General features: G+C 37.1%; 3 protein-coding genes across 3 annotated transcripts in view; 2 read left to right on the top strand and 1 right to left on the bottom strand.

Moving 5' to 3' along the window:
* Window positions 1–7027, top strand: part of mycbp2 (MYC binding protein 2) — a 106500-nt gene extending 99473 nt beyond the window's left edge. Inside the window, 12 exon segments of the mRNA XM_058787949.1 lie at window positions 502–621; window positions 896–997; window positions 1121–1249; window positions 1471–1603; window positions 2419–2522; window positions 2637–2825; window positions 2930–3037; window positions 4133–4342; window positions 4707–4767; window positions 4770–4813; window positions 5862–6027; window positions 6199–7027. Of these exon segments, the coding sequence (XP_058643932.1) occupies window positions 502–621; window positions 896–997; window positions 1121–1249; window positions 1471–1603; window positions 2419–2522; window positions 2637–2825; window positions 2930–3037; window positions 4133–4342; window positions 4707–4767; window positions 4770–4813; window positions 5862–6027; window positions 6199–6314 (1482 nt within the window). The 3' untranslated portion in view covers window positions 6315–7027.
* Window positions 7028–8989: 1962 nt separating this feature from the next.
* Window positions 8990–21685, top strand: fbxl3a (F-box and leucine-rich repeat protein 3a). Its single transcript, XM_058787163.1, has 5 exons — window positions 8990–9498; window positions 10336–10711; window positions 12822–12944; window positions 13033–13204; window positions 18261–21685. Exons 1-5 carry the CDS (start codon window positions 9479–9481, stop codon window positions 18899–18901), a joined length of 1332 nt encoding a protein of 443 aa, XP_058643146.1. The 5' UTR covers window positions 8990–9478; the 3' UTR covers window positions 18902–21685.
* cln5 (CLN5 intracellular trafficking protein) lies at window positions 19835–24533 on the bottom strand. Its single transcript, XM_058787164.1, has 4 exons — window positions 24311–24533; window positions 23459–23633; window positions 23159–23384; window positions 19835–22355 (listed from the first exon to the last, which is right to left on the bottom strand). The coding sequence occupies exons 1-4, from the start codon at window positions 24412–24414 to the stop codon at window positions 21871–21873; spliced, it is 990 nt and encodes a 329-aa protein (XP_058643147.1). The 5' UTR covers window positions 24415–24533; the 3' UTR covers window positions 19835–21870.
* Between the last annotated feature and the right edge of the window lie 184 nt (window positions 24534–24717).

Below are 24717 nucleotides of genomic sequence, written 5' to 3'. Positions count from 1 at the left end.
ATATTTTTTGTGCATACAATGAAAGTCATTGGTAACCAAAACAGCTTTGTTACCGAAAGTCTTCAAAATATCTTCTTTTATGTTCCACAAAGAAAGTCATACAGGTTTGAAACGACATGAGAGTAATTACATTTTTGGGGTGAACTATCCCTTTAATGTTTTTTTTTTTTATACTCTAAATAAGAAACTAAAACTGCCAGCAGGTAGCGGTAAATGTGTTTTTGAGTCATTCATTCATTCGATTCAAAATGCGAATTCATTCAGAAATGAATCACCGCCGTGTTTCTCAGAGACGCACAACAATTCTGTGGTGGCTTTAAAGGTAATATTTTCTCTGCAAAATTGAGCAAAAACTTTTGGGGCGGGGCCAGTGCGTTAACTGCAGTAAAATGTTTAAATTGCGTTATTTTTTCATAACTAATTAACGTGTTAAACTGACAGCCCTAGTTTACAGAATTTAAAGAAACGTTCCCTCCTCATTTAAGTGTCTTATTACCCCAGGGCCACCTCTCGGATGCCTGGTCCAGGGTGACTAAGAATGCTATTGCTGAGACCATCATTGCGCTCACTAAGATGGAAGAGGAGCATCGCTGTCCAGTGCGCTGCATCGCCACCACTCGGGTACGACTCACTGCACACACTTCATCTGTCACAACTGAACATTTGCCAACTAGGTCAGTATTACTCAGGATCCTTCAGCTGGAGGATCAGGGGTGATTGGTGGGTGGAGCTTACCAGTCATGTGATCTGATATGGGTCAGCAGCACAACTAAATATCACTTGGCTAATTTTAATATCTAGATGAATATGAACAGGGCCCCCGCTGTCATAGAAAACCTGGATATGTGTAAGAACTTGAATTAAAATTTCAAATGGTTCTACTTCCTCTCTTCAGCTATGGCTCGCATTGGCCTCTCTGTGTGTGCTGGATCAGGACCACGTGGACCGACTGTCCTCAGGACGCTGGATGGGCAAAGACGGGCAGCAGAAGCAGATGGTACGGCACATTGGGTCTAATAGGCCTCTAGGGTGCTATAAAGCACAATCACTGCAATAGTACATTTAGTCCTTCTTCCGAGAATGAGCTCTTTACCTCTTCACCCTGACGTTTAATTCTCAGCCCATGTGCGATAACCATGATGACGGGGAGACGGCAGCCATCATTCTGTGTAATGCTTGTGGAAACCTGTGCACCGACTGCGACCGCTTCCTCCATCTCCACCGCCGCACACGGACCCACCAGAGACAGGTGAACCTGAACACTCACACACAACTAATCATCGACATATGGATAAATTATACTCCATAAGCAGAGTTAGGAATCAAGAATCGTGTAGTTGTTGGCTGGTTGTTCATATGACATCATGTTGTTAAGAATACTCACAAGGAACAGAGTCAATATAATAAATGGTGCATTAAAAATATCTTACCATTTGAAGTTTCTCATAACACATTTCATGTTGTGTGCAGGTCTTTAAGGAGGAGGAAGAGGCCATTAAGGTGGACCTACATGAAGGCTGTGGTAGAACCAAACTCTTTTGGCTCATGGCATTGGCCGACTCTAAGACCATGAAGGCCATGGTGGAGTTCCGTGAGCACACAGGTGACTACTTCTTCCTGTAATAATGTTTGAGAATGTAGTGAGAAGAAGGGAAAATGTGAATGCTGCAAACGGGACTCAAACATTGTCCATATAAACACTGCAGTGTTCCTTTTGTGAGCTTTATTTTGCAAAACCTCAAACTGTAGAGAATGGTGCTAGTTATACCAAGGTCATGGGTTTGATTCCCAAGGCATTAAATGGGTACCTTAAATGCAAGTCGTCAAATGCATAAATGTAAAAGTATATTCAATTCTCAGTCAGATCAGTTATGCCTGTTGGCTATAAAATCAAAGCATCTAAAATTAGATGCAAGTAACTTATAAGACATGAGAACACTGTTATGTTACACAGCACTTACTGTAGATTCTTATATATTGACTGTTTCAAGCTTTTGGGAGTGCTTTCTTCACATTCAGTGTTTTCATTGCTGTTTTTATTTATTGGTTTATTTATCATTAATCCTACACAGTTAACTGAACTCGCCTCTGATACTGTGAATACAGCTACAGGTAACAACAAAGGGACTAAACCCATCACTACATAAGCCTGGAACAGAATATTATAAAATGTATGTTAAATGTTAGATAACGGATTAAAAAAACAGAGCAATTCCCAACAGGGATGCTTTCGCCCCCACGATTTAAATATCTGTGGCATTTTTGTCACACTTGGTGGCATTTTTGCCCTGAGGCCTGCATAATTTCGCTAGGCCACAGCTGTGACACGTCCTATTTTCAGTATTCCTCTTTATTTGACTAGTGGCCTTATTTTATTGTTGGTTATAGCTTAAATGGCATTATTGTACTGTCCTTCAGGGAAACCAGCTTCCAGCAGTTCAGACGTTTGCCGCTTCTGTGGCACCAGGAACGGCACAGAGCTGTCTGCTGTAGGAAGTGTATGTTCAGACCAAGACTGTCAGGTATTCACTTAAAATGTCACCTTTTTGGCAGAATGATATGCTTTTTTACATTAAATGTTTTCCTGAAATTCAGTGATCTCATAAACATACTTAAGTATTTTAACTGTTGTGTAGGAGTATGCAAAGCTGGCCTGCAGTAAGACTCATCCGTGCGGTCACCCGTGTGGAGGGGTCAAAAATGAAGAGCTGTGTCTGCCCTGTTTACATGGTTGTGACAAAACCACAGCCTGTCTGAAACAGGACGCTGATGATATGTGTATGATTTGCTTCACTGAGGCTCTGTCTGCTGCCCCAGCCATCCAGGTACAGCAGAATACTGTCACTGCGTGTGATGGCATATTAGAGGATATAGAGTTACATACATACAGGAGATCAGTGTGTAACTATCTGTCCTGGTTTATTTGCAGCTGGACTGCAGTCACGTGTTCCATCTTCAGTGCACAAGAAGGGTTCTGGAGAACCGCTGGCTTGGGCCCAGGATAACCTTTGGTTTCATGTCTTGTCCTATTTGCAAGGTAAATAAGCTAGTCTGGACTCACTTTGAGTTAAAAGTCAGGCTGAGTGAGCTATCAGAATAAAATCAAAATCACACTAAGATTATCTAATCGCCAAGATTGCGTTTTAATTAGACATATGTGCTGCGTCAAAGTGAAGGACAGCACTGTGTTCATTTACACGTGAGCAGCTCATGATCCGGTGTTTTCAGAGTCTCAGGGCAGCTCGCTTCACAGTAAACAAACAAATTAATTTGGGAACGCAGCATGCATCAACCATCTGAGAATGGCTTTCATCAACAAAAGAGAAGCTATAAGGGCTCTATGCAGTTTTCCGTCAAATAAAAGCTTGATGGTTTAACGTTTGAAAGTCAAGTAATTAAGGCATAAATGTTGGTATTGTAATTTCACAGTTAATTAAAAAAAATTAAGTTAAAAAATTATTTTTCTTAAATACTTGAATTTTCACTTAATTGTAATTGTTCTTAGTTTGTTTCATCTTACAATGTAATAATAATAATTGTAATCATAATAAAATAATAATAGAAATGATAATAATAAAAAAATGGCCAAATTGTGCAGCATATTTAAAAAATCACATTTTTAAAAAAAATATTGAAAAAATATTTGTTTTTCCCCTAAATCGTGCAGCCCTGGTTAATGGAATAATTCATCTAGAAAGTGAAAATTCTGTCATTTATTCACCATTATGTTCTAAACCTGTATGACTGACTTTCTTCCATTAAAAGGAGACGTTTTTTAAAGAATGTTCAAGTGACTAATTCGGTAATGAATTCTGTTGTAAGTTTGCATGTAAATGAAAATTCACCCTAGCTTTAATATGCTATTGCTCTAATTGTAAACATTTCATCCATGCATAGATTTATTTTAATTTTTTTTAGATTCATTTATTTTGACCATTCATAATCACAAAGATATTCCAGTAGAACGTCAGTCTTCTCTCTGGTCACATATGTCAGACTTCTCCAATCATTTATACTTCTCTGTTCTTTATGAACCAAAGCCAGTCTGAACTCTTCCTTCATTCCTCTAACTAGATGCCGCTCATGATATCTAACAGTTGATCTTTCCTGTTCTCGTGGGGTTTTTTTTTAGAACAAAATAAACCACTCTGTCCTGAAAGACCTGCTGGACCCCATCAAAGAGCTGTATGAGGATGTGAGGAGAAAGGCTTTGATGAGACTGGAGTATGAAGGACTACACAAAAGTGAAGCCATCACAATGTCTGGAGCTCGATTCTACAACAACCCCGCTGGATTTGCCATGAATAGATATGCTTACTACGTCTGCTACAAGTGCAAAAAGGTTCGATCTTCACGAGTGTTGTTTGTGTTGTGTGGTGTTCACAAACCTTCAGTGGAGCACAGAAGCAGTAGTTTTAAACAATCTTCCTTGTTTATTACGACTGAGGAAGCTTTCAGAAAGAGAACAGTTGGGTTTGAGTGACCTTTCCCTTTAAGGATGTCTCTGTTTACTATGAATAGAATGGAAAAACATGGTTGACAAAAACGATTAAACGCAGCTCACTCCTGTAGAGTAAGAGCTATTTGCCAGCATGAAATGTGATTTGGAAAAACAAGCGTATCGTAATCTGTTCAGGTGACATACTGCCATAATGAAGCCATTTCTCCAGCTGTTGTGCTAACAGTGTGACTTCTGACTCATCCAGGCCTATTTTGGGGGAGAAGCTCGCTGTGATGCCGAGGCAGGACAAGGCGACGATTATGATCCCGTGAGCTCATCTGTGGCGCTTGCTCAGATGTGTCCAGAGCACAGGTCAGTGGGACAACAGTGTGTTTGGGATCAAAACAAGGCACATTTCATGTGCTTGCTTGTTTGTTCATGATTTGTTTTTAACACAATAGATGGCTGCAGAAATGAGTCAGGAAACCCAGTTCGGTTGTCCCAAAGTCAATGGCTTTTTAAGTATGGTTAAATGCCTAAAATAAGATTTGTGGTTAAAAACAAGCTCAAGATATTTTCAAGTTTTATTCTACACCATAAAATACATCAGTAATACCTTACACGTGATTTTTTTTTTTTAAAGCATTTATGTTTCCAGAGAAACATTTGTTTCTAACAAGTGCCTAGATGTGACATCACATGGAATAGGAAAACTCGTCTACTGTACTTCCTCGTTGAGTTCATACTCGTGCTTCTGCAAACTATATTAACTCGTACTGCAATAATCCAAAAGCATGTTGGCTTTTTGTTGAGAAAACCCAGGTGATGCAAACTTTTGGTTTGGCCTACAAAAATAGTGCTCTATTATACTTCATCCAGGGATTGTTCCATATTAACATTCGTGAGGTCTGCGCATTCAAATGATTTAGTTGATTTAATACACATTTAAATATTTACTTGGGAGTTAATAGTGTGATACAATGGCTCAGTCATGGCTGCTTTTCAGTTTATCAGCACGTCTGTTTTCAATCAGCTTAATGGTTTTCAAGTTCATGGGTGAATCTCATGAAACCATTCAAGCACATGTATTTCACTCTAAAATAATTTCATTAAAATTACATTTTTAAAAATATTGATTAATATATTATAAATACATTTATTAATATTTTTTATTATAAAATTACATTCTAATAATATATATTAAAAAAAATAATTTGCTTTTATAAAATCAATCATATTGTTGTGAATTATAACATTGTTTTCATGAGAGTTAAATAATAAACTAATTCTTTTGCATTACAAAAGTGTTGCTTCAGTTTCTGTTTTCATGTGATTGTTTGTAACAGAGAGAAAGAGAATGGTTGCAAGGAATGTGCTTCTTTGGAACGAGTTTGTTTACACCAAATTGTTTTTGTTGCAGATGTGCTCTAAACACGGGACAGATTTCCTGGAGTATAAATGTCGTTACTGTTGCTCTGTGGCTGTGTTCTTCTGCTTTGGGACGACGCATTTTTGCAACGCCTGTCATGATGATTTCCAGAGGATGACCAGCGTCCCAAAAGAAGAGCTGCCTCATTGTCCTGCTGGTACAACACTTAAATGCTTGAATAAAAAAAGTCCCACCACCATTTTTGGTCTGTCTGAAACTCGCGTAAAGTTCGTCTCTTGTTGAATTAGGCCTTTGTTCCATTCCAAGCTGTTATTGAAACTTCTTAAACCAACAACACGTTGACTTCAATTTCTTTCTTCCCTCACAGGACCAAAAGGAAAACAGTTAGAAGGAAGCGAGTGTCCCCTGCATGTGGTCCATCCTCCCACCGGAGAGGAGTTCGCTCTGGGCTGCGGCGTGTGTAGAAATGCCCATACCTTCTAAACGCCAGGGTCCCGTAATGATCGCCCTCTATATATATATTCACCCTCCCGTGGCGGCCAACTCCTGCTTCAGCGCAGCCTGAGAGCAGATACACCGGACGTCCCATTCTGAGGGGGCTGTGACGGACCGCTGTGCTCCAGGGTGCATCCTCCCTCTCTTTAGAAGCAGAAGATTGAAAAAAAGAACAAAAAAAAATTACGTTGTGACGTGTTTGCATGCAGCCGTTGTAACCCTGCGGCTTGTATAAACGTTGCACACCTCCTGACCACTGAAGTGTAACAATGTATGGAGGATTTTGGGATCCGAGACCACGTGGATGGGCCATGATTTCAGCTTCTCGAATACAAATTTAAGATTCTATTGTTGTATGTAAACTGACTTTGTTTTCGTAATCCTGTACAGTATTCCTTCACTTTGGAGTGCATCGTGGTTTGACGGCTAAAGATTCAAATGCTATAAGAGGACTTTGGAATGTGACGCTGGAGGAAAATAGTGTACGATTTATCTAATCTTGTATATAATGACAGTAACCCTTCATATGTGTATTCCGATGTTGCTACTCTCTACACTTCAGTTTCGTTTGATATTCTGGGTTATGTTTTGAGCCAGAACTTTTAATGAAGTGCAATACTGGGTGTGCCTCCTCGCAGATGTAAACAATATGGAATGTATGTCAATAAAGCCACTGTACATTTTTATACAGTGATACACAAGCTGTTGTGTTTTCCCCGGCAAGTGCGATATCATTTCTGTAGTCAGAACCTTATCGAGGGGCTTGTTGTCTGCGGTGTCTGCCCTTTTGTCTCAATGAAGTGGTATAACCCCCTTTTTTTCTGTCATTTTAAAAACGAAGGTGAGTACGTTCTGCTTTTGTATTGTAAGAACACGACTCCTTGGGGCCAGTCTTCACACCAAATCAAAGGAATGTGAGGCAAAACGAGATATATTAGAAATTGTGGCTATTTAGTGGTTGTTTTGGAGGCATATAGGAAGGAATGTTTGGGGGGTGTGATAAACAGCTGCTGTAAAAGACAAAAAAATGCAACTTGTGAATCTGCTTTGTATTATTATCTGTGGATGGAGCTGATTGGTAATAATAAACCGGGTTCTCTGTTCAGCAAGGTACATTACAAAAGGAGTGTCCTGTGCTTTTCTTTCGTTTCTCGTTCATTCCTGAAACATGCAAGTTCGAAAATGAAAGTAAGTTATATAAAAGACATGGCGGCTGTCAAGATATTTTAAGAGCCTCGGACGGGCAGAACCGAACGTCGTTTCTAATACGGTACGTTTATTTCCTGAAATACCAGTATGAATGTAAGGTTTATTTGGGTACATTTAAACTTGGCTTTGGTTTAGGCATAAAATATAAGCCGCGTCAGTCAAAAGTTTTCCGTGCGCGTGTTGTTTGTGGGAGAGAGAAGACCAATCACAATCCAGAATGCAAAACAGATGCGAGAAAGCCAGCCAATTGGATTTTATATGCAAATTTAACAATGTCCTCGTAATTTATATGCAAATATACTTCGTCTTAAAACGTATAATGTTTGCAATAAAAACAGACAGCAAACCTAACACCGACATTATCTAAAAAAATAAGTTTTTAAATAGTGTGTATACTGCAGTCTGGGAGAGACTGAAACAGCAGCACTTCCTCACGAAATACCGCGAATACGAAACATCAAAAACCACTAATATCCCAAAATATTTCAATAATTGAACCCCTCTGTATGTGCAAATATAGCTGCAAGATTTACTGCTGCCTGCCAACTCCTGAGTCACAGTCACAGAAACCAATATCCAGTATATGGTTAACTCAATGTTGAATTCAGTTATTCAGTTTATTAGTTAAATAAACAAATTTGTTACACAATCTTTACTAATTATCATATGTATATATGTGAGGGTGTATACGTATATATCGTTTCCTTGTTCTAACGTCCTTCTTTCAGTATTACTTGTTCAAATGTTATTTCAATTGCTGTATTGTTCTAAATCACTTTCTCTTGTATCTATTCCTATGTATGCTTTGGCAATGCAACATGTGCTTTTGTCATGCCAATAAAACTATCTGAATTGTATGCACATTGGTGACAGGTCTGGACCACAAAACCAGTCATAAGTAGCACGGGTATATTTGAAGCAATAGGCAACAATACTTTGTAATAGTATGGGTCAAAATTATCGATTTTTCATTTATGCAAAAAATAATAAAAAATTAGGATATTAAGTAAAGATCATGTCAATTTTGTAAATTTCCTACCGTAAATATATAAAAACTTAATTTTTGATTAGTAATATGCATTGCTAAGGACTTCATTTGGACAACTAAAGGCGATTTTCTCAATATTTAGATTTTTATGCACCCTCAAATTTCAGATTTTCAAATAGTTGTATCTCGGCCAAATATTGTCCTATTCTAACAAACCATACATCAATTTTTTTTTTTTTGGTGTATAAATCTCAATTAAAATAAATTGACCCTTATGCCTGGTTTTGTGGTCCAGGGTCACATTTACGTAAACTGGCTCATTTTCAACGCATTTAAAAGCACAACAACAACAGAGTCATAGGTGCTGCTGTTATTGTCACATGGTGCGTGTTACCTTTCTCCGCGTTTTTAGGCTCGACCAATCACAGTCGTCTGGCACTATAGGGTTTGTTTTTAGCGAATGCTTGAACGACTTTCTATTAGTCCCTCGCATACTAATAATTAGAATCACATATTAAAAGCGTCTACTCATAAATGTCTATAATACGAAAAAAAAACGAATACTGTTAAGAAGGGTCCATCTTTCTGAGCGCCCCCTGGAGGAAAAGTCCAGTCACAGAACAACAGGCAGCCGCTCGAAGCTGCTCACGCTCGCCTGACTCTAAACAACAACAGCGCCATTTTCAGCGCTGAAGGAGGCGGGGACGCTGGGATCTCCTGCGGTACACAGCGCACCCAGCAAGAAGTAGGTCAACTAGCGATATCGCCGAGACGTGCGCACCCAGACTCCCGAGAAAACAACATATAACAACGTAAATCCACCTTCGTTCGTCTCCAATGCGTGTGCTCTGCGCTGCTCTGATGTGTTCAGCTTCCGGTCCTGGTTGACATTCAGACGAGTTATCGGGATTTTGTTTATTTTTCACTGTTTGCGAGCGAGCTGAACGGAGATAACATGAGCAACACGCAAAACAGGTAACTTAATTTGGGATTTGCAGCAGCGCAGTAAGGTTGTTGTTGGCTTAATCTAACCAGCTCACTGTCTCTGTGACTAAAAGCATGTGTGCAATATGTTTATTGGATTAATGATGTGTTTATTCATGGAGAATATCTCATCCATGGCAGTTCAGTTGCTCATAAATTTTAATCATTGATTGCTGGTCAGTCTTAGTTTAACGCAATTTAAAATTGCTTCGAACACACATTGAGCCAAATGTGAACCTGGACCACAAAACCAGTCATAAGGCTCATTTTTTTTGGATTTGAGTTTTACACAATACATAAGATTTCCTTTTGTATGGTTTGTTATGAAAGGACAATATTTGGCTGAGATACAACCATTTTAAAATCTGGAATCTGAGGGTGCAAAATAATCAATATATTGAGAAAATCGCCTTTAAAGTTGTCCAAATGAAGTTCTTAGCAATGCACATTAAGTTTCGATATATTTACAGTAGGGAATTTACAAAAGATCTTTACTTAATACCCTAATGGTTATTGGCATAAAAGAAAAATCGATAATTTTGACCCATAAAATGTATTTTTGGCTATTGCTACAAATATACCCCAGCTACTTATGAGCTACTCCTGGTTTTGTGGTCCAGGGTCACAAATTGCATTAAAGCAGTGTAAGTTATTTCCAGGAAAGCTCAAAGCCATTTAAACATAATAAATATAGCTAAACCTGTAAAATAAACTGGTTCTAGGATGCATGTCGTGTTCAAACATGCTTCTCTGCATGTTCGCATCTGCCACTGTGTGAGTGTGTGTTTGCATTGGGCTTGTTTATACTTCACTTCTTATGCTTCACAGCTCTCTCAGGCCCCCAAGAATGAAAAGGAGGTTGAGCAGAGACTGTGAGGACAGCACCTCATCCTGCGAGGGGCCGGCAGACTCCTACAAAAGAGTCAGACAGCCCGCTGAGGACCCTGGAGATCTGTCCAACTGGGCTCGACTGCCACAGGAGATCCTGCTCCACATCTTCCAGTACCTGCCTCTCCTCGATCGCGCCTTCGCCTCGCAGGTCTGCCGCAGCTGGAATCAGGCCTTCCACATGCCCGAGCTGTGGAGGTGCTTTGAGTTTGAGCTCAACCAGCCTGCCAGCTCTTACCTGAAGGCCACTCATCCTGACCTAATAAAGCAAATCATAAAGAAGCACTCCAATCATTTACAGTATGTCAGCTTCAAGGTGAGAGGCTCACGAGAACCAGCTGGCTCCACATTACCGCTCACAAATCAAGCTGACCTTAAAGGGATAGTTCACCCAAAAATTACATTTCTAGCAAAATGTACTGACACAAATCATGTCTCTTCAAACCTGTTTGAGTTTCTATTTTGAGATATTTGGAAGAATGTTGGTAACCAAACAGTTTTGGTTCCCGATGGATGGATGGCAGTGGGAGCCAAAACTGTTTGGTTACCAGGATTCTTATATGTGACCCTGGACCACAAAACCAGTCATAAGGGTCTCTTTTTTTTTTTTAATTAAGATATATACACCAATATATATCTGAATAAATAAGCTTTCCATTGATGTATGGTTTATTAGGATACGACAATATTTGGCCGAGATATAACTATTTGAAAATCTGGATTCTCAAAAAAAATCTAAATATTGAGAAAATTGCCTTTAAAGTTGTTCAAATGAAGTTCTTAGCAATGTATATTATTTATCAAATATTAAGTTTTAATATATTTATGGTAGGAAATTTACAAAATATCTTCATGGAACATGATCTTTACTTAATATCCTAATGATTTTTGGCATAAAAGAAAAATCTATAATTTTGACCCGTACAATGTATTGTTGGCTATTGCTACAAATGTATGACTTATGACTGGTTTTGTGGTCCAAGGTCACATATATATTTTCTTGTATGTGCCACAGAAAAAAGAAAATCATACAGGCTTAAAACAACATGATTTTGGTAAAAAAAAAAAAAAACTATATTTTGGGAGGGTGTACCAAAAATACATTTATATAACTAAATCATGTCATTCCAAACCTATATGACATTTGTTTATCTTTAAAATACAAATGAAAATATTTTTAATAAAACCTGAGAGATTTCTATCCCTTTTTTGAAAGTCCACACAACCAAAACTTTGAAGCTTCAAAAAGTACATAAAGTAATCCGTATGAATCAAGTTATTCAAACCTAAAAACTTAAGAAGTCTTTTGAAGAGACACAATAACTTTATATGACGAACCGATTTAATTTAGGCTTTTATTTACATATAAACACTGATAAATGCACATACATAGAGCTCCTCAAATATGGTAAACGGAATATGGTAGATACGATATACTTGTTAGATACGATGGATGAATATGACTTGGATTAAACCGTTTCATGGATGGGTATGGATTACTTTTAAAATGTCTTTATAAACTATTTGAAGCCTTAAAGATTTGGTTGCATGGACTCTCAATGGAGGGACAGAAATCTCTTAGCTTTTCATTAGAAATGTATTTGTTTATTTTAAGGTCCAATTCTTGCTATTAGCAAACCATTAACTACGACTTGTGCCTCAATACATTTCTAATTATTTGTAATAATAATCTGCTCATTATTAATAGTTAATAAGGTAGTTGTCAAGTTTATGTATTGGATAGGATTAGGGATGTAGAATGAGAATTATGCTCATGCAGAATATGTACTAATAAACATATAATAGTAGTTAATAATAGGCATGCTAATAAGCAAGTAGTCAATAGTGAGAATTGGTCCCTATACTAAAGTGTAACCAAATTTTCATTGCATTATATGTGCACCTAAAGAAAATATTAGGCCTATACAGATATATTATTAGTGCTGGGCAACGATTAATCATGATTAATCGCATCCAAAAATAAAAGTTTTTTGTTTAATATATGTGTGTTTACTGTGTATATTTATTATTTATGTATAAAGACACACACATACAGTATATATTTTGAAAATATTTACATTTATATATTTATATTCATATTATTTATATTATATATATATTATTTATTTATTTATTTTCTTAAATATATACATGCATGTGTGTGTATTTATATATGTATATATACATAATAAATGTACACAGTGCACACACATATATATATATTATATAAACAAAAACTTTTATTTTGGATGCGGAAATATGCTAAATATTATAGATATGTAGACTTGCTTTAGTTAAAAATCAGTGGATGTGCATATAACGGCTACTTTACAGTAACTCTGAGCATGGCTCATCTGATCAAAACCTGAACCACAGTAGTTGAGTTGCTTGAGCTGATGCTAAAGGCATGTGATCTGTGTGCACAGGTGGACAGCAGTACAGAGTCAGCGGAGGCTGCGTGTGACATCCTGTCTCAGCTGGTCAACTGCTCACTGAAGACTCTTGGGCTGATCTCCACTGCACGGCCGAGCTTCATGGAGCTACCGAAGGTATGAGGACGTGTGTTATGGCTGAGCTGTGTGTTGGGATGACAGGTTGGCTTGTTTCCTGATGTCTGATTGTTTCCCTTCTCTTCAGTCCCACTTCATTTCTGCACTCACCGTGGTGTTTGTCAACTCCAAATCTCTTTCGTCTTTGAAAATTGATGACACGCCAGTGGATGATCCTTCGCTCAAGGTCCTGGTGGCCAACAACAGTGACACACTCAAGCTGTTAAAGATGAGCAGCTGCCCACATGTTTCTCCTGCAGGTATGAATTACTCATCTGCCGCTGGAACAGGGGCGCGTTTGCATATGGCAGTTGCCATACCCTAGCCCAGTCAGATGCTGTGAAAAATTATCCAAACTCGAGTCGATTATACTTCGTTTTTATTACCAATGATAAGAACTAAAATAACTTGTCAGTAAAACTTTGTAATGCCATTGGATCATCAAGCTCTCAGCGAGACCTCGTAACTTCAGCCCGCCTCCATTCAGATTGACGCTCCGCGCACAGCCTGGAGGAGACAGATCTCTGCTTTTTCGTAATGCAAGGGTAAATAAGTAATTGATGTTTGAATAGTACAGCGTTTTCTTTACTCAAACACTATGTCTGTAAAGGCTAATGTTTTTGTGTGTTTGAAGAGTGGAGAAGAATGAGTTATTTGCCGTCTATATACTACGTTTTAAATATCGTTTTATATGAGATTTTGGCCAGGTGTATTAAAAAACAAGAAAAAACTAAGCGCCCATATAGCTACAATCAAAGTTATATAACCTGTAAAAGTTGATGAAAGCATATAATGCGATGCACTTGCTGCTTCAGATAACAGTTACAGCCGTTCTAATGACAGACAAAACACTCCATCTCCGTCATTCTCTGGTCAAAAACATTGTTAACTCCATTTGAGCTTGATTTTCATATAATGTTAAGTGCAAGTGTCTGATACAATGCCAACGCTAACGACGCAGTGTTGTTTAATTATTGAATTTTTTGCACTTTTTATTTATATAAAAATATAAATTATTTAATTGCAGTTATTAACAGTTATTTGAAATATAATTAATTAGAATATGAGTATATTTTCTCAAGTAAAGAAAAAGAAAAGAAAAGTGAATTAAGTTAGTTAATACTTTTATTCAGAAATTATGCATTAAGGTGATCAAAAGTGGCATTTATATTATTAGTACAGAAAATTTTAATAAACGCAGTTCTTTTAAATTTTGTTCATCAAAGAATCCTGAAAAAATGTATCATGATTTTCACAAAAATATGAAGCAGCACAAATGATTTCAAAATTGATAATACAGAATGTTTCTTGAGCAGCAAATCAGTAAATTAGAATGATTTATGAAGGATCATGTGACACTGAAGAGTGAAGACTGGAGTAATGATGCTGAAAAGTCAGCTTTACCATTACAGAAATAAATTACATTTTAAAATATATTCACGTAGAAAAGAGTTATTTAATATTATGGAATATTATTACAGTTTAACTGTTTCATTTTAGCCTTGGTGAGCATAAAAAAACTTTCAAAAACATTTAAAAAGAAATTACTAACCCCAACTTTTGATCGGCAGTGTAAATTGTAGCAATAGAAAATAATTGGCCATTCACACATTGGTATATAATAACCTACAACAGTTTATAGTTATGACCTGTGGAAAGTCTCACAATGTTGTTTGTCTGTGACTTTTGTTATTCAAACTCATGCTACTTGTTCTTAGTCATGTGCTGCTAATAAACAAGGTGTGTACAGGCAGGATAAGATAACGTGTGTTTACAGCTTATTGACAAGATTGACTGGCCAACTCAATGGGGGAAAAAAAAACAAAGCACCACCTTCCTACTCCTCATAGAGACTACTGGAATTATTGTAATCGGTGCACACCAATATTTTCACCTGATGGTGACTGATGGTACTACAGATACAGTGAAAGGATCTGTTAAAGCCCCGATTAGTTCCTACCGTATGGCAGATATACAAAAAATAGTCAGAATGTCAATATGACAAAAAATAGAATGTAACAACACAAACTTTCCATGATGTTTGTTCTCATTAGTCCCTGTGGTTTTAAAGGGATAGTTCACCCAAAATAGCAATTCTGTGATCATTTACTCTCACTTGATTCCAAACCTGCATGACTTTCACTCTCCAATGGAAGCCAAACATTTCTCAGCCATTTCATTCAAAACAGAGTAACAAAGCAGTTTAATAATAAAGCAATTTAATTCCTTATTCACCGAATATCTCCCCTCTCCAGAATTGAAAATAGTTTACAAAAGTTGTATGGACTTCAAATATGAAGCACTGACAGCAAACACCAATAGGTTTGTTCACATTAAATGGAGAGTTCACCCAAAAATGAAAATTACCCCATGATTTACTCCCCCTCAAGCCATCCTAGGTGTATATGACTTTCTTCTTTCAGATGAATACAATCAAAGTTATATAAAAAAAACATTGTTCTGGCACTTCTAAGCTTTATAATGGCAGTGAATGGGTGTTGAGAATTTGAAGTCCAATAAAAGTGCAACCATCCGTCATAAAAATACTCCACACGGCTCCGGGGGGGGAGGTTAATAAAGTCCTTCGATGTGTTTTTGTAAGAAAAATATCCATTTTAAAACTTTATAAACCGTAACGTTTAGCTTCCGTTCATTGTCATGCACGCGTTCATAAAAGAGTAGCATTCCAGTGGATGATGTAGCGTAAAATTCGGTGAGAAGTGACGAACGCAGGGAGCAAAACAAAACACCGGTCACAAATTAGAAGTAAAAAACAAGGATTTGTAACAGAAAATGTTGTAGGATTTCGATAAAAGCCAAGAGGAGACTGGTTTTCGCGACACTAGCATATTTTCACCGGAGCTTATGCTACACCTTTCTAAAGTTTTAAATGTGGATATTTTTCTTACACAAATGCTTCGATTCGCCTCAGAGGGACTTCATTTACCCCCCGGAGCCGTGTAAAATACTTTTTATGATAGATGGATGCACTTTTATTGGACTTCAAAATCTTAACCCCCATTTGCAGCCATTATAAAGCTTGGAAGAGCCAGGATGTTTTTTTTTTTTTAAATATATCTCTGATTGTATTCATCTGAAAGAGGAAAGTCATATACACCTAGGATGGCTGGAGGGTGAGTAAATCATGGGGTGAACTATCCTTTTAATGCTACAGGCGTTAAATGTAAATTGAGTTTTCTGAGAGATGCAACATCATGTGGAAAACATTAAAAATGGCAGCAGCTTCAGCAGTAAACTGTAGATAAGCAGTTGTAATACTTCCGTTTAATACATTTAATGATTGACTTCTTTATCTTAATGAGGCAATATTTTGAAAATAAACAAAAGACGCAGTACTGTTTAATGTTGCCAGCACAGAACTGGATAACTATTATCTAATATCCTGCTAAATAAGACATTTTTCATAATCAATATTATTTGCTGCATTGTGGCTTTGTAAGTTAATATCTTAAATTACACGTTCATTTTGCCGTTAGCAGTGAAATGCATAAGTCCGAGGATGAACAGCTTTGAGTAGAATGTCCGGCTTGTGATCTAGTGATTATGGTAAATATTGACATGGCATGAAAGCACCAATTCTCACGTGTTCCCATGTGTTTTGTGTCAACATTGATTTCAATGCTGCAATACCTCCATTTGAGTGGAAGTGGAGTGGAAAGATTTTCAGTGATTAACCACTTAAATTTAGGTCGGTCCCTCTCACATTGACTTTAAATATAGCACGTTAGTCATATGAACAGGCTTTTTTTTTTTTTCATGCCCATTTTGACAGCCTGTTAGTCACAGTGCATATTCACTTTAATTAAATTGAAAAAAGAGCAGGTCAGTATTGTGTATGACTAAGTCATATGGATTTGGAACAGCATGAGACAACATGACACAATTTTGATTTTAGGTTAACTTAAATAAGCTGGGGGGAAAAAAAAAATCAATGTTAAAAGAATAGTTCACCCAAAATTAAAAATTTGCTTTAAAATTTACCCTCAGGCCATCCAAGATGAGTTTGTTTCTTCATCAGAACAGATTTGGAGAATGGATCCAATGGATCCTCTGCAGTGAATGGGTGCCGTCAGAATGAGTGTAGAAACAGCTGATAAAAACATCACAATAATCCACACGACTCCAGTCACACTTCCATTCTGACACTTCACTTTATGGAATTAAATTGATGTTTATTTTGTCAGATGTAGGGCTGTCACTAACGATTATATTAGTAATCAAGTAATCAGTCGATTATTCTGACAATGGTAACACTTTAAAATAGGGAACACTTATTAACTATTAACTATGACTTTTCCCTCAATACATTCCTAATTTGCTGCTTATTAATAGTCAGTAAGGTAGTTGTTAAGTTTAGGTATTGAGTAGGATTAGGGATGTAGAATAAGGTCATGTAGAATAAGGCCTTAATATGTGCTTAATTAGTACTAATAAATGGCTAATATTCTAGTAATATGCATGCTAAAATACAGTGTTACCCTGACAATTTATCGAGTAGTTGGATAATTATAAAAAAAATTTCAGGTAATAAAAAAAGGCTAACAATAGCCTTTAAAATGACTTAAAATGCATATATGAGGCAATAATTGGTTCAAATAAAGTATCAAAAGCAAGTAATCGTATGGTAAAATGTGTTAACTCGGAGCAAGGGTTTAATCTTTATTGTGAAATTGCAAAGAACATTTTGTATATTGACAAAGATATTGATGGATTCACTTGGGTTTTGCGTAGGTTTATAAATGTTTTACCTTACAAATCTGATAAAATGGCACACGTTGCATTCCCAGGTGAACGTTATAATAAACCCAAACTCACAACATGCAGAGAAGGAGTTTGAGATGCTCCACACATCATAAATAACAGTTCGTCTGGAGACGAAGCCGCTCCGACACACACGATCGTAACCTAAATGCATGCAAATAATTAAAGCGCATATTAAACCTGCAGTGCATATTTTTATTTAATTGAATTGTGACGTTTGTGAATTCACAGTAGCATTATGCTTTATTATGAATTTTAAATGGGTTTAATATATTATGGAGCCTTGGAAAATAGTCTAATAATGCTTTTCATGGATTCTCGTCCATGAAATGCACCACTTCTGGTATTTTGCCGGTTACTCGTGAAAATGTCAAGGAATTGAATTGAGGAAATGCGACAGCCCTATTCATATGTTAACACTTATTTAGATCAAACAGCTGTGTTTGCGCTTTAGAGTGCATGGGCGTCAGTCAGACTGTATATTATTTGTAGTGTCTAGTGCAGGTGAATCTCATCAGTCTGCTGTTGTTGCAGGTATTCTGTGCGTCGCTGATCAGTGTCACGGTCTGAGAGAGCTGGCTCTCAACTATCACTTACTGAGCGACGAGCTGCTGCTGGCGCTGTCCTCCGAGAAGCACGTGCACCTCGAGCATCTGCGCATAGACGTGGTGAGCGAGAACCCCGGCCAGCAGTTCCACACCATCAAGAAGAGCAGCTGGGATGCCATGGTGCGCCATTCGCCCAAATTCAACCTGGTCATGTACTTCTTTCTGTACGAGGACGAGTTCGGGCCCTTTTTCCGCGACGAGATCCCCGTTACGCACCTCTACTTCGGCCGCTCGGTCAGCAAAGAGGTCCTGGGCCGCGTGGGCATGAACTGTCCGCGTCTGGTGGAGCTGGTGGTGTGTGCCAACGGTCTGCGGCCACTGGATGAGGAGCTGATTCGTATTGCCGAGCGCTGCCAGCACCTGTCGGCCATCGGACTGGGCGAGTGCGAGGTCTCTTGCAGCGCTTTCGTGGAGTTTGTGAAGATGTGTGGCCGCCGTCTCTCTCAGCTCTCCATCATGGAGGAGGTGCTCATCCCAGACCACAAATACAGCCTTGATGAGATCCACTGGGAAGTGTCCAAGCACCTCGGGCGCGTTTGGTTTCCAGATATGATGCCCACCTGGTGAAATATTCATCTGTTGTGTTCAGAAGACCATAGAAAGTAATCAGACTGGGACACTTGTAAGCCTTTGGTAATATGGACTCGATGGCTTTTTGTGTGAGTTTCACTGTTGGTTTGTACATAAATTTGAATTGAGATGTATACTCCCACACTGCTTATAATGAATGTGGACTGTTGTAAAGGGATAGTTTACACAGAAATGAACATTTTGTCATCATTTACTCACCCTTAAGTCCTTTCAAACATGTATGATCTTCTTCTGTGGAACATGAAAGAAGATATTTTGAAAAATGTTAATATTAGTTTTGGTGTCCATTAACATCCATTGTATTGACAAAAAAAAAAAAAAAAAAGGTTTCACAGAAGAAAGTCATTCAGGTTTGTAGAATGACATGAGGGTGAGAAATGATGACAGCATTTATATTTTTGGGTGAACCATTTCTTTAAATGGCATGTTGTGGCAAATCTCCATTTAATGAGAAAATATCATAACATTTCACCTTATTAAAACACAAAATAATATAATTATATTAAATTAGATGGTGCATCAAAAAGAGATGAAGCCCATTTAAGGACCATTTGCCAAAACAATTAAGCATGTTTTTCCAATATCATCTCTTTGAGTTATTGTTTGACTTAATAATCCTATTAGATGCTCATTACTGCTATAAAGTAATTGCTACAGCTCTATTGTTATTTAATCGGTATAAAGGCAGTGCAACAAAATTCACTATGATCTGTATATTAAAAACCTGCCAGGATCTATGTATTTTACAATATAGATCACAAAATTAAGCTTATTTGTGAAAAATAAGTTTGCATTATTGATTTTTGAGATGTAACATAACCTGGGCTGCGTTTCCCAAAAGTATCGTAAGCATAAGTTGATCGTAGCTCCATTGGTGGCAATGGGTCTACGATGTTCTTAGGCTTATGATGCTTATGGGAAATGCAGCCCTGGACATTTTGTAAAATTTACTAATTTATCTTTTTTTTTTTTTTCTCTCTCTCTTGACACTAAAACTAAATCAAGGATTGCTGTACATGACATAACATGTATATACTGTAAGTTACATTTTCAGGACAAAAATTAGATAAAATTACTCGAAAAGAAACTGCAACTGAAAGCTGTTTTATTTAGACGCAGATATTCATTATTCATGTATTTAGATGAATAGGCTCTTTGTTGACATTCTCAGCAGATGCTTCACTATTTCTTAGTCACTTAGTCCCGCTGTGTATCTGTATGTCTTCAGTGGCTCAACATTTAAGCAACTAACCATCCATTTTCCCAAATGCTTGTCCACAGGGATGTTGGAGCCCATCCCAGCATCTCGCATTTGATTAATCTGAAGGCTACTTTGTGTAGCAGGTTCTCACTAGGAATCTTCAGCAGCTCCTCTAGTGGCATGAAAAGCCATAACACTAATGAGAGCTGTTGTTATTTGCTAACTAGTGGCCTCTCACTATGTTCACCAACACAAATACAAGGATAAAAAGAAGTGCACAACCATCAGGGTTGGGCTTTTGGTTTATGTAGATAGATGATTAACTATATTTTACGTGATTCAAACATTTTGTAATATAACAGGTTTGGTATTGCGGTGCTTTTGTACAAAGATGTATAGTGAATAATATGCACCTTATACCAAATTGAAATTTCTCTTTCTGGTGGTTTAGTTGCTCATATTTGGGTGTAGCAGGGAGGAGGGTGCAGAACAATAAAACAGCATATTTTCAAGGTCTTAGGTATGTCAGAGTGGAAGGAAATGAAAGGATCAGTGTTTGGCTCACAGCTCACTTGTGTCCTTAAATTTGGAAGAAAATAGTGAAAGCATCTTAGGGATACAATGAAGCGTTGATTGGCTTCTATTAGATTGCATGAAGAATGTTGTGCAATGACAAATTGAATGGGATACGACCATATAATGAATGAATTAGTCTGGATATGCACACAATGCACGATCTGGCCGCGTTAAAATACGCCCCTTCGTTTCAGTTCAATATGATTCAGTATTGGAGAGAAGCAGTGAAAACATTTTCCTTTAAGAAGGAAGTCCCACGTGTCTCTATAAAATGCTGTGTGTTTGACATAAATAGAAATACTTATTTTGAAGTGTTTCTGTGCTGATCTCTTTCAGATGAGTGGGAATTACTCCTTGATGGATCTTTGTACCCTTGTAATTAGATTTGATCAGTCTAACTTATTAATATACTTTTTATTTTTATTATTATTAATCGCCTTATACTGATAGTTAAGCTTTGAGTGAGATGCTCCTTGTTGATTTATATGCATATATCAAAGTCAATAACATGTAATAGATTTTTTAACCCGTTATCAAGAATTAAAGCTGTTTTAGCTTTTGCAAATTGTTGTAGCGACTAAAGTAAACTAAGATTCCTGCCAGCATCTGAAAATGAAATATTCCTGAAAATGATCAGATAAGGGAAGCCAAAGCCTAGTAGTTCACATACAAATTAAATTACACAAGCTCGGCTTTAGTTAGCAGCGCATATCTTGCCAATTTGACACAAAAAGCTTTTTGTTAGTGCAAGCTGAAGAGCATTACATCAACTCCGTGTAAACCAGAGCATAGGAAATGAGAAACAAATTGACAAATAGCATCAAACCCAGTGCTTATGTATTAGATTTTTTTCTGAAGCAAGTGAGCATATTGTTTGTATTGCGAATATGAAAGCATCACATTTCTTTTTTGTGTTGTTGTAAAAAACATGAATATAACATTCTTTTATTGAAATGAGGGTGAATAAACATTGCGTGAAAAATTGTGGCTGTTTTTCAAATCATTTACATTAAGGCGACAATATTCATCAATGTGCAGTACAGCAACAAGACATTAAAAGGATTTTTGCATTAGTATAAATTATTAACACTTTATCTGATAAATCTGACAATCTAGAATGGAAATAGAAAATTTAAAATGCAATTATTTATTAGCAAAAATAATGTGGTTATGGTAAAGGAATCTCCTCATAGATTATTTTAATGTATGGATATTTCATAGGCAGCTTCCAATATTCAGAGTTGTAGTAGAAATAGAAGGTCTTCTCTAGGACCATCTTTTCAAAAGCCTCCAACAAGCTCTCGATCATTTCAATGACTGATTGGTGGGAGCGAAACGAGTGGTAGAACTTCTTGATGTCTGTGGCGAGATCTTTCGTGGAAGACTGTTGAAAGATGGAGTCGTCTCCCAAATAAAGTGGCTCTCCGCTGTACAGATAGATCTTTGTGTAATATGTTGGCGTTTGGCTGGACAGTTCGGCACCCATATCCAGTAACGTCTTATAAGTGCGGTGCACAAACTGAGAACAGTCGTAGGACTCAAACCACGTTGTGGCATTTGCACCAGGATCTGACTTTACCATCCAAGTCTCGTAATAAACACCCGTTTCATTGTCCTCCTGAACCCAGCGAGCCATCTCATTGAACATCTCACCTAATAAAAATATAAAACATTTAATATCTTTCACTTAAATGTATAAAACAATAAAAAAGATAGATAAAAGCTAGATAACATTATGTTGGTGATGTTTACATAAGCAGACTTTAAAACAGAATCTATCATGAACAATGAATTAAGAATGTTGCAGTAGCCTGAAACTCTCACACATACCGCCCTGTTTTCTGTTTCATTATTTTATCCTTCAAATGAAAAATAAAAGAGTTTATGATTACAAAATTACCACAATTAATGCTTTTAATACTTTTTTAATTTATGTATATTTTTGGGGAATAACATTTGGCTTTTTTTTTTTTTTTTACATTAAATATAAATAACTACACAAATTAAAAACTAATAATAATAATAGAAATTGCATAGGATATAATGAATAATAAATCAATAAAATATTACTGTTAAAATACTACTGTTTGGTCATGAAATAATATAGATTAATAATAATAGAATATAAAATTATTTTGTTTTGTGTGTGTGTCCTGGTATTCCCTTCGTTATGGGAACAAAATGTCCCCAAGAAGATGGCAATATCTGAAATCCTTTTTTTGGTCCCCATGAAGAAAACAGCTTATAAATCACACAGAATGATCTGTTCTGAAAATCTAAAAATGTTGAAAATTTTGTGTAAGGGGATATAAAATACAGTTTTTACAGTATAAAAACCATTACGTCAATGGAATGTCCCCATAAAACATGGAAACCCAACATGCGTGTGTTTAATAATACTAAAAATAAATAATATAATACATACTACTATAATACAATTGTTTGGCCAGGCTTACCTGAAATCTCTCCTATCTTCTCCAGAGTGCCATTCTGTTTCCAGTGAATGTCATCGATGCCCTCGTAGAAGCACGCGGCTCCCTGATTACACCAGAAGGGCGCACTCACGCTCGCTCTCTCATGCGGGAAAGTGCAGTTCCCCAGCTGAAACAGCTCGTACCACTCCATGGTGAAGTTTCTTTCCGTTCTTGCACTTCCAAAGCCAATGGCATCATGCATGATATGCTGAACAGTGCAAAACCTTCAGTTAGACTCCAATGAGCAAACTCTTACAGGACAGCGATCTGCTATTCACTTACAAACTTTCCCAGCATGTCTCCATATTTGAACTCCCACACCGGAGTCTGCAGTCTGAACACCGAGATGATGTCCGAGTCGCTCATCACGGGTATCCGGCCGTCTGGATCCCCGGTCGGGCAGAATGGGTATAAAGCCTGGCAGAAGGGATCAACATCTGGACGCCTGTCAAGTCGCCTAGAAATGAATATGACATTGGGTTGGTGCATGTCATATAACAAAATAAAAGGACAAAAGTATTGGGACGCCCCCTTCTTTAGAACAGAAAAAGGCACTTCCAAAACTGTGGCAACAAAAATGGAAACATAATTCATTTATTTAAAAATTTTATTTCCATCTCTGTTGCAACAGTTTTGGAAGTGTCTAAAATGACTGTACCCATATGTACAAGTCATTGGTGTTTGGTGATGAGTTTTTGGCTCAAGGTCTGCATTTAAAGTCACACCAGAGGTTTCTGCAGACCAGTCAAGTTCTTCCACACTGACTCAGTCAATCATTTCTTTTTGAATCTTGCATTGTCATGTTAGAACAGAAAAGGGTCCTGTCCAAACTGTTGCTATAAAATTAAAAGCACACAATTCCTTAGAATATCATTATATGCTTAAACATTAAGATTTATTTTGTACTCGTGGGAATTACTAAAGTAGTCAAACCTGTTCATTATTAGAAGGGGTGTCCCAATACTTTTGGCAATATAGTGTATAACTGTATGCATGTAAGAAATAATTAGTTAAACATTTATTCAAATAGTGAAGAGCCATCGTGAAAAGTCGACTGAAAACGAAACAATATGAACACATTAGTCCCAGCTGACAGTGTGAGTGCGAACATAAGATTGTGGTTCTGCGACTTACTTGTAAGGCACTGGCCAGACCTGCTGTCCATTGACGCTAGAAACGACCGATCCCACAATCCAACAGTGCAGCGCCGCGTGAATGAAGTAAACCAAATAGTTCATGTCAGCAGAGGCTTGCAGAAACACTAATGTGCTATCTGACTTGCAGCTGTTTATATTATTATTTCTGTCTCACATCCTTAAGAGAACACTGATGATCACGTGACTCTCTAAATTAAGTCATCTGTTCAGTCACGAGCTTTTTTGTTACGGCCACAATCCTGTCAAAATAAAAGTCACGTAATTATGATACATAATAGTAACACTGATATGATTAAAATTATATCTAAACAATAATAATAACAATTCTTATTGTTATTATTATTATTATTTCATTTCAGGTTTACACTTTGTAAAAATAATATA

The sequence above is a fragment of the Onychostoma macrolepis genome, chromosome 09 (assembly GCF_012432095.1).
Source record: "Onychostoma macrolepis isolate SWU-2019 chromosome 09, ASM1243209v1, whole genome shotgun sequence".
In the NCBI taxonomy this organism is placed as follows: Eukaryota; Metazoa; Chordata; class Actinopteri; order Cypriniformes; family Cyprinidae; genus Onychostoma; species Onychostoma macrolepis.
Note: the sequence above shows the minus strand (reverse complement) of the source record. Positions and strands in the feature narration are given on the sequence as shown.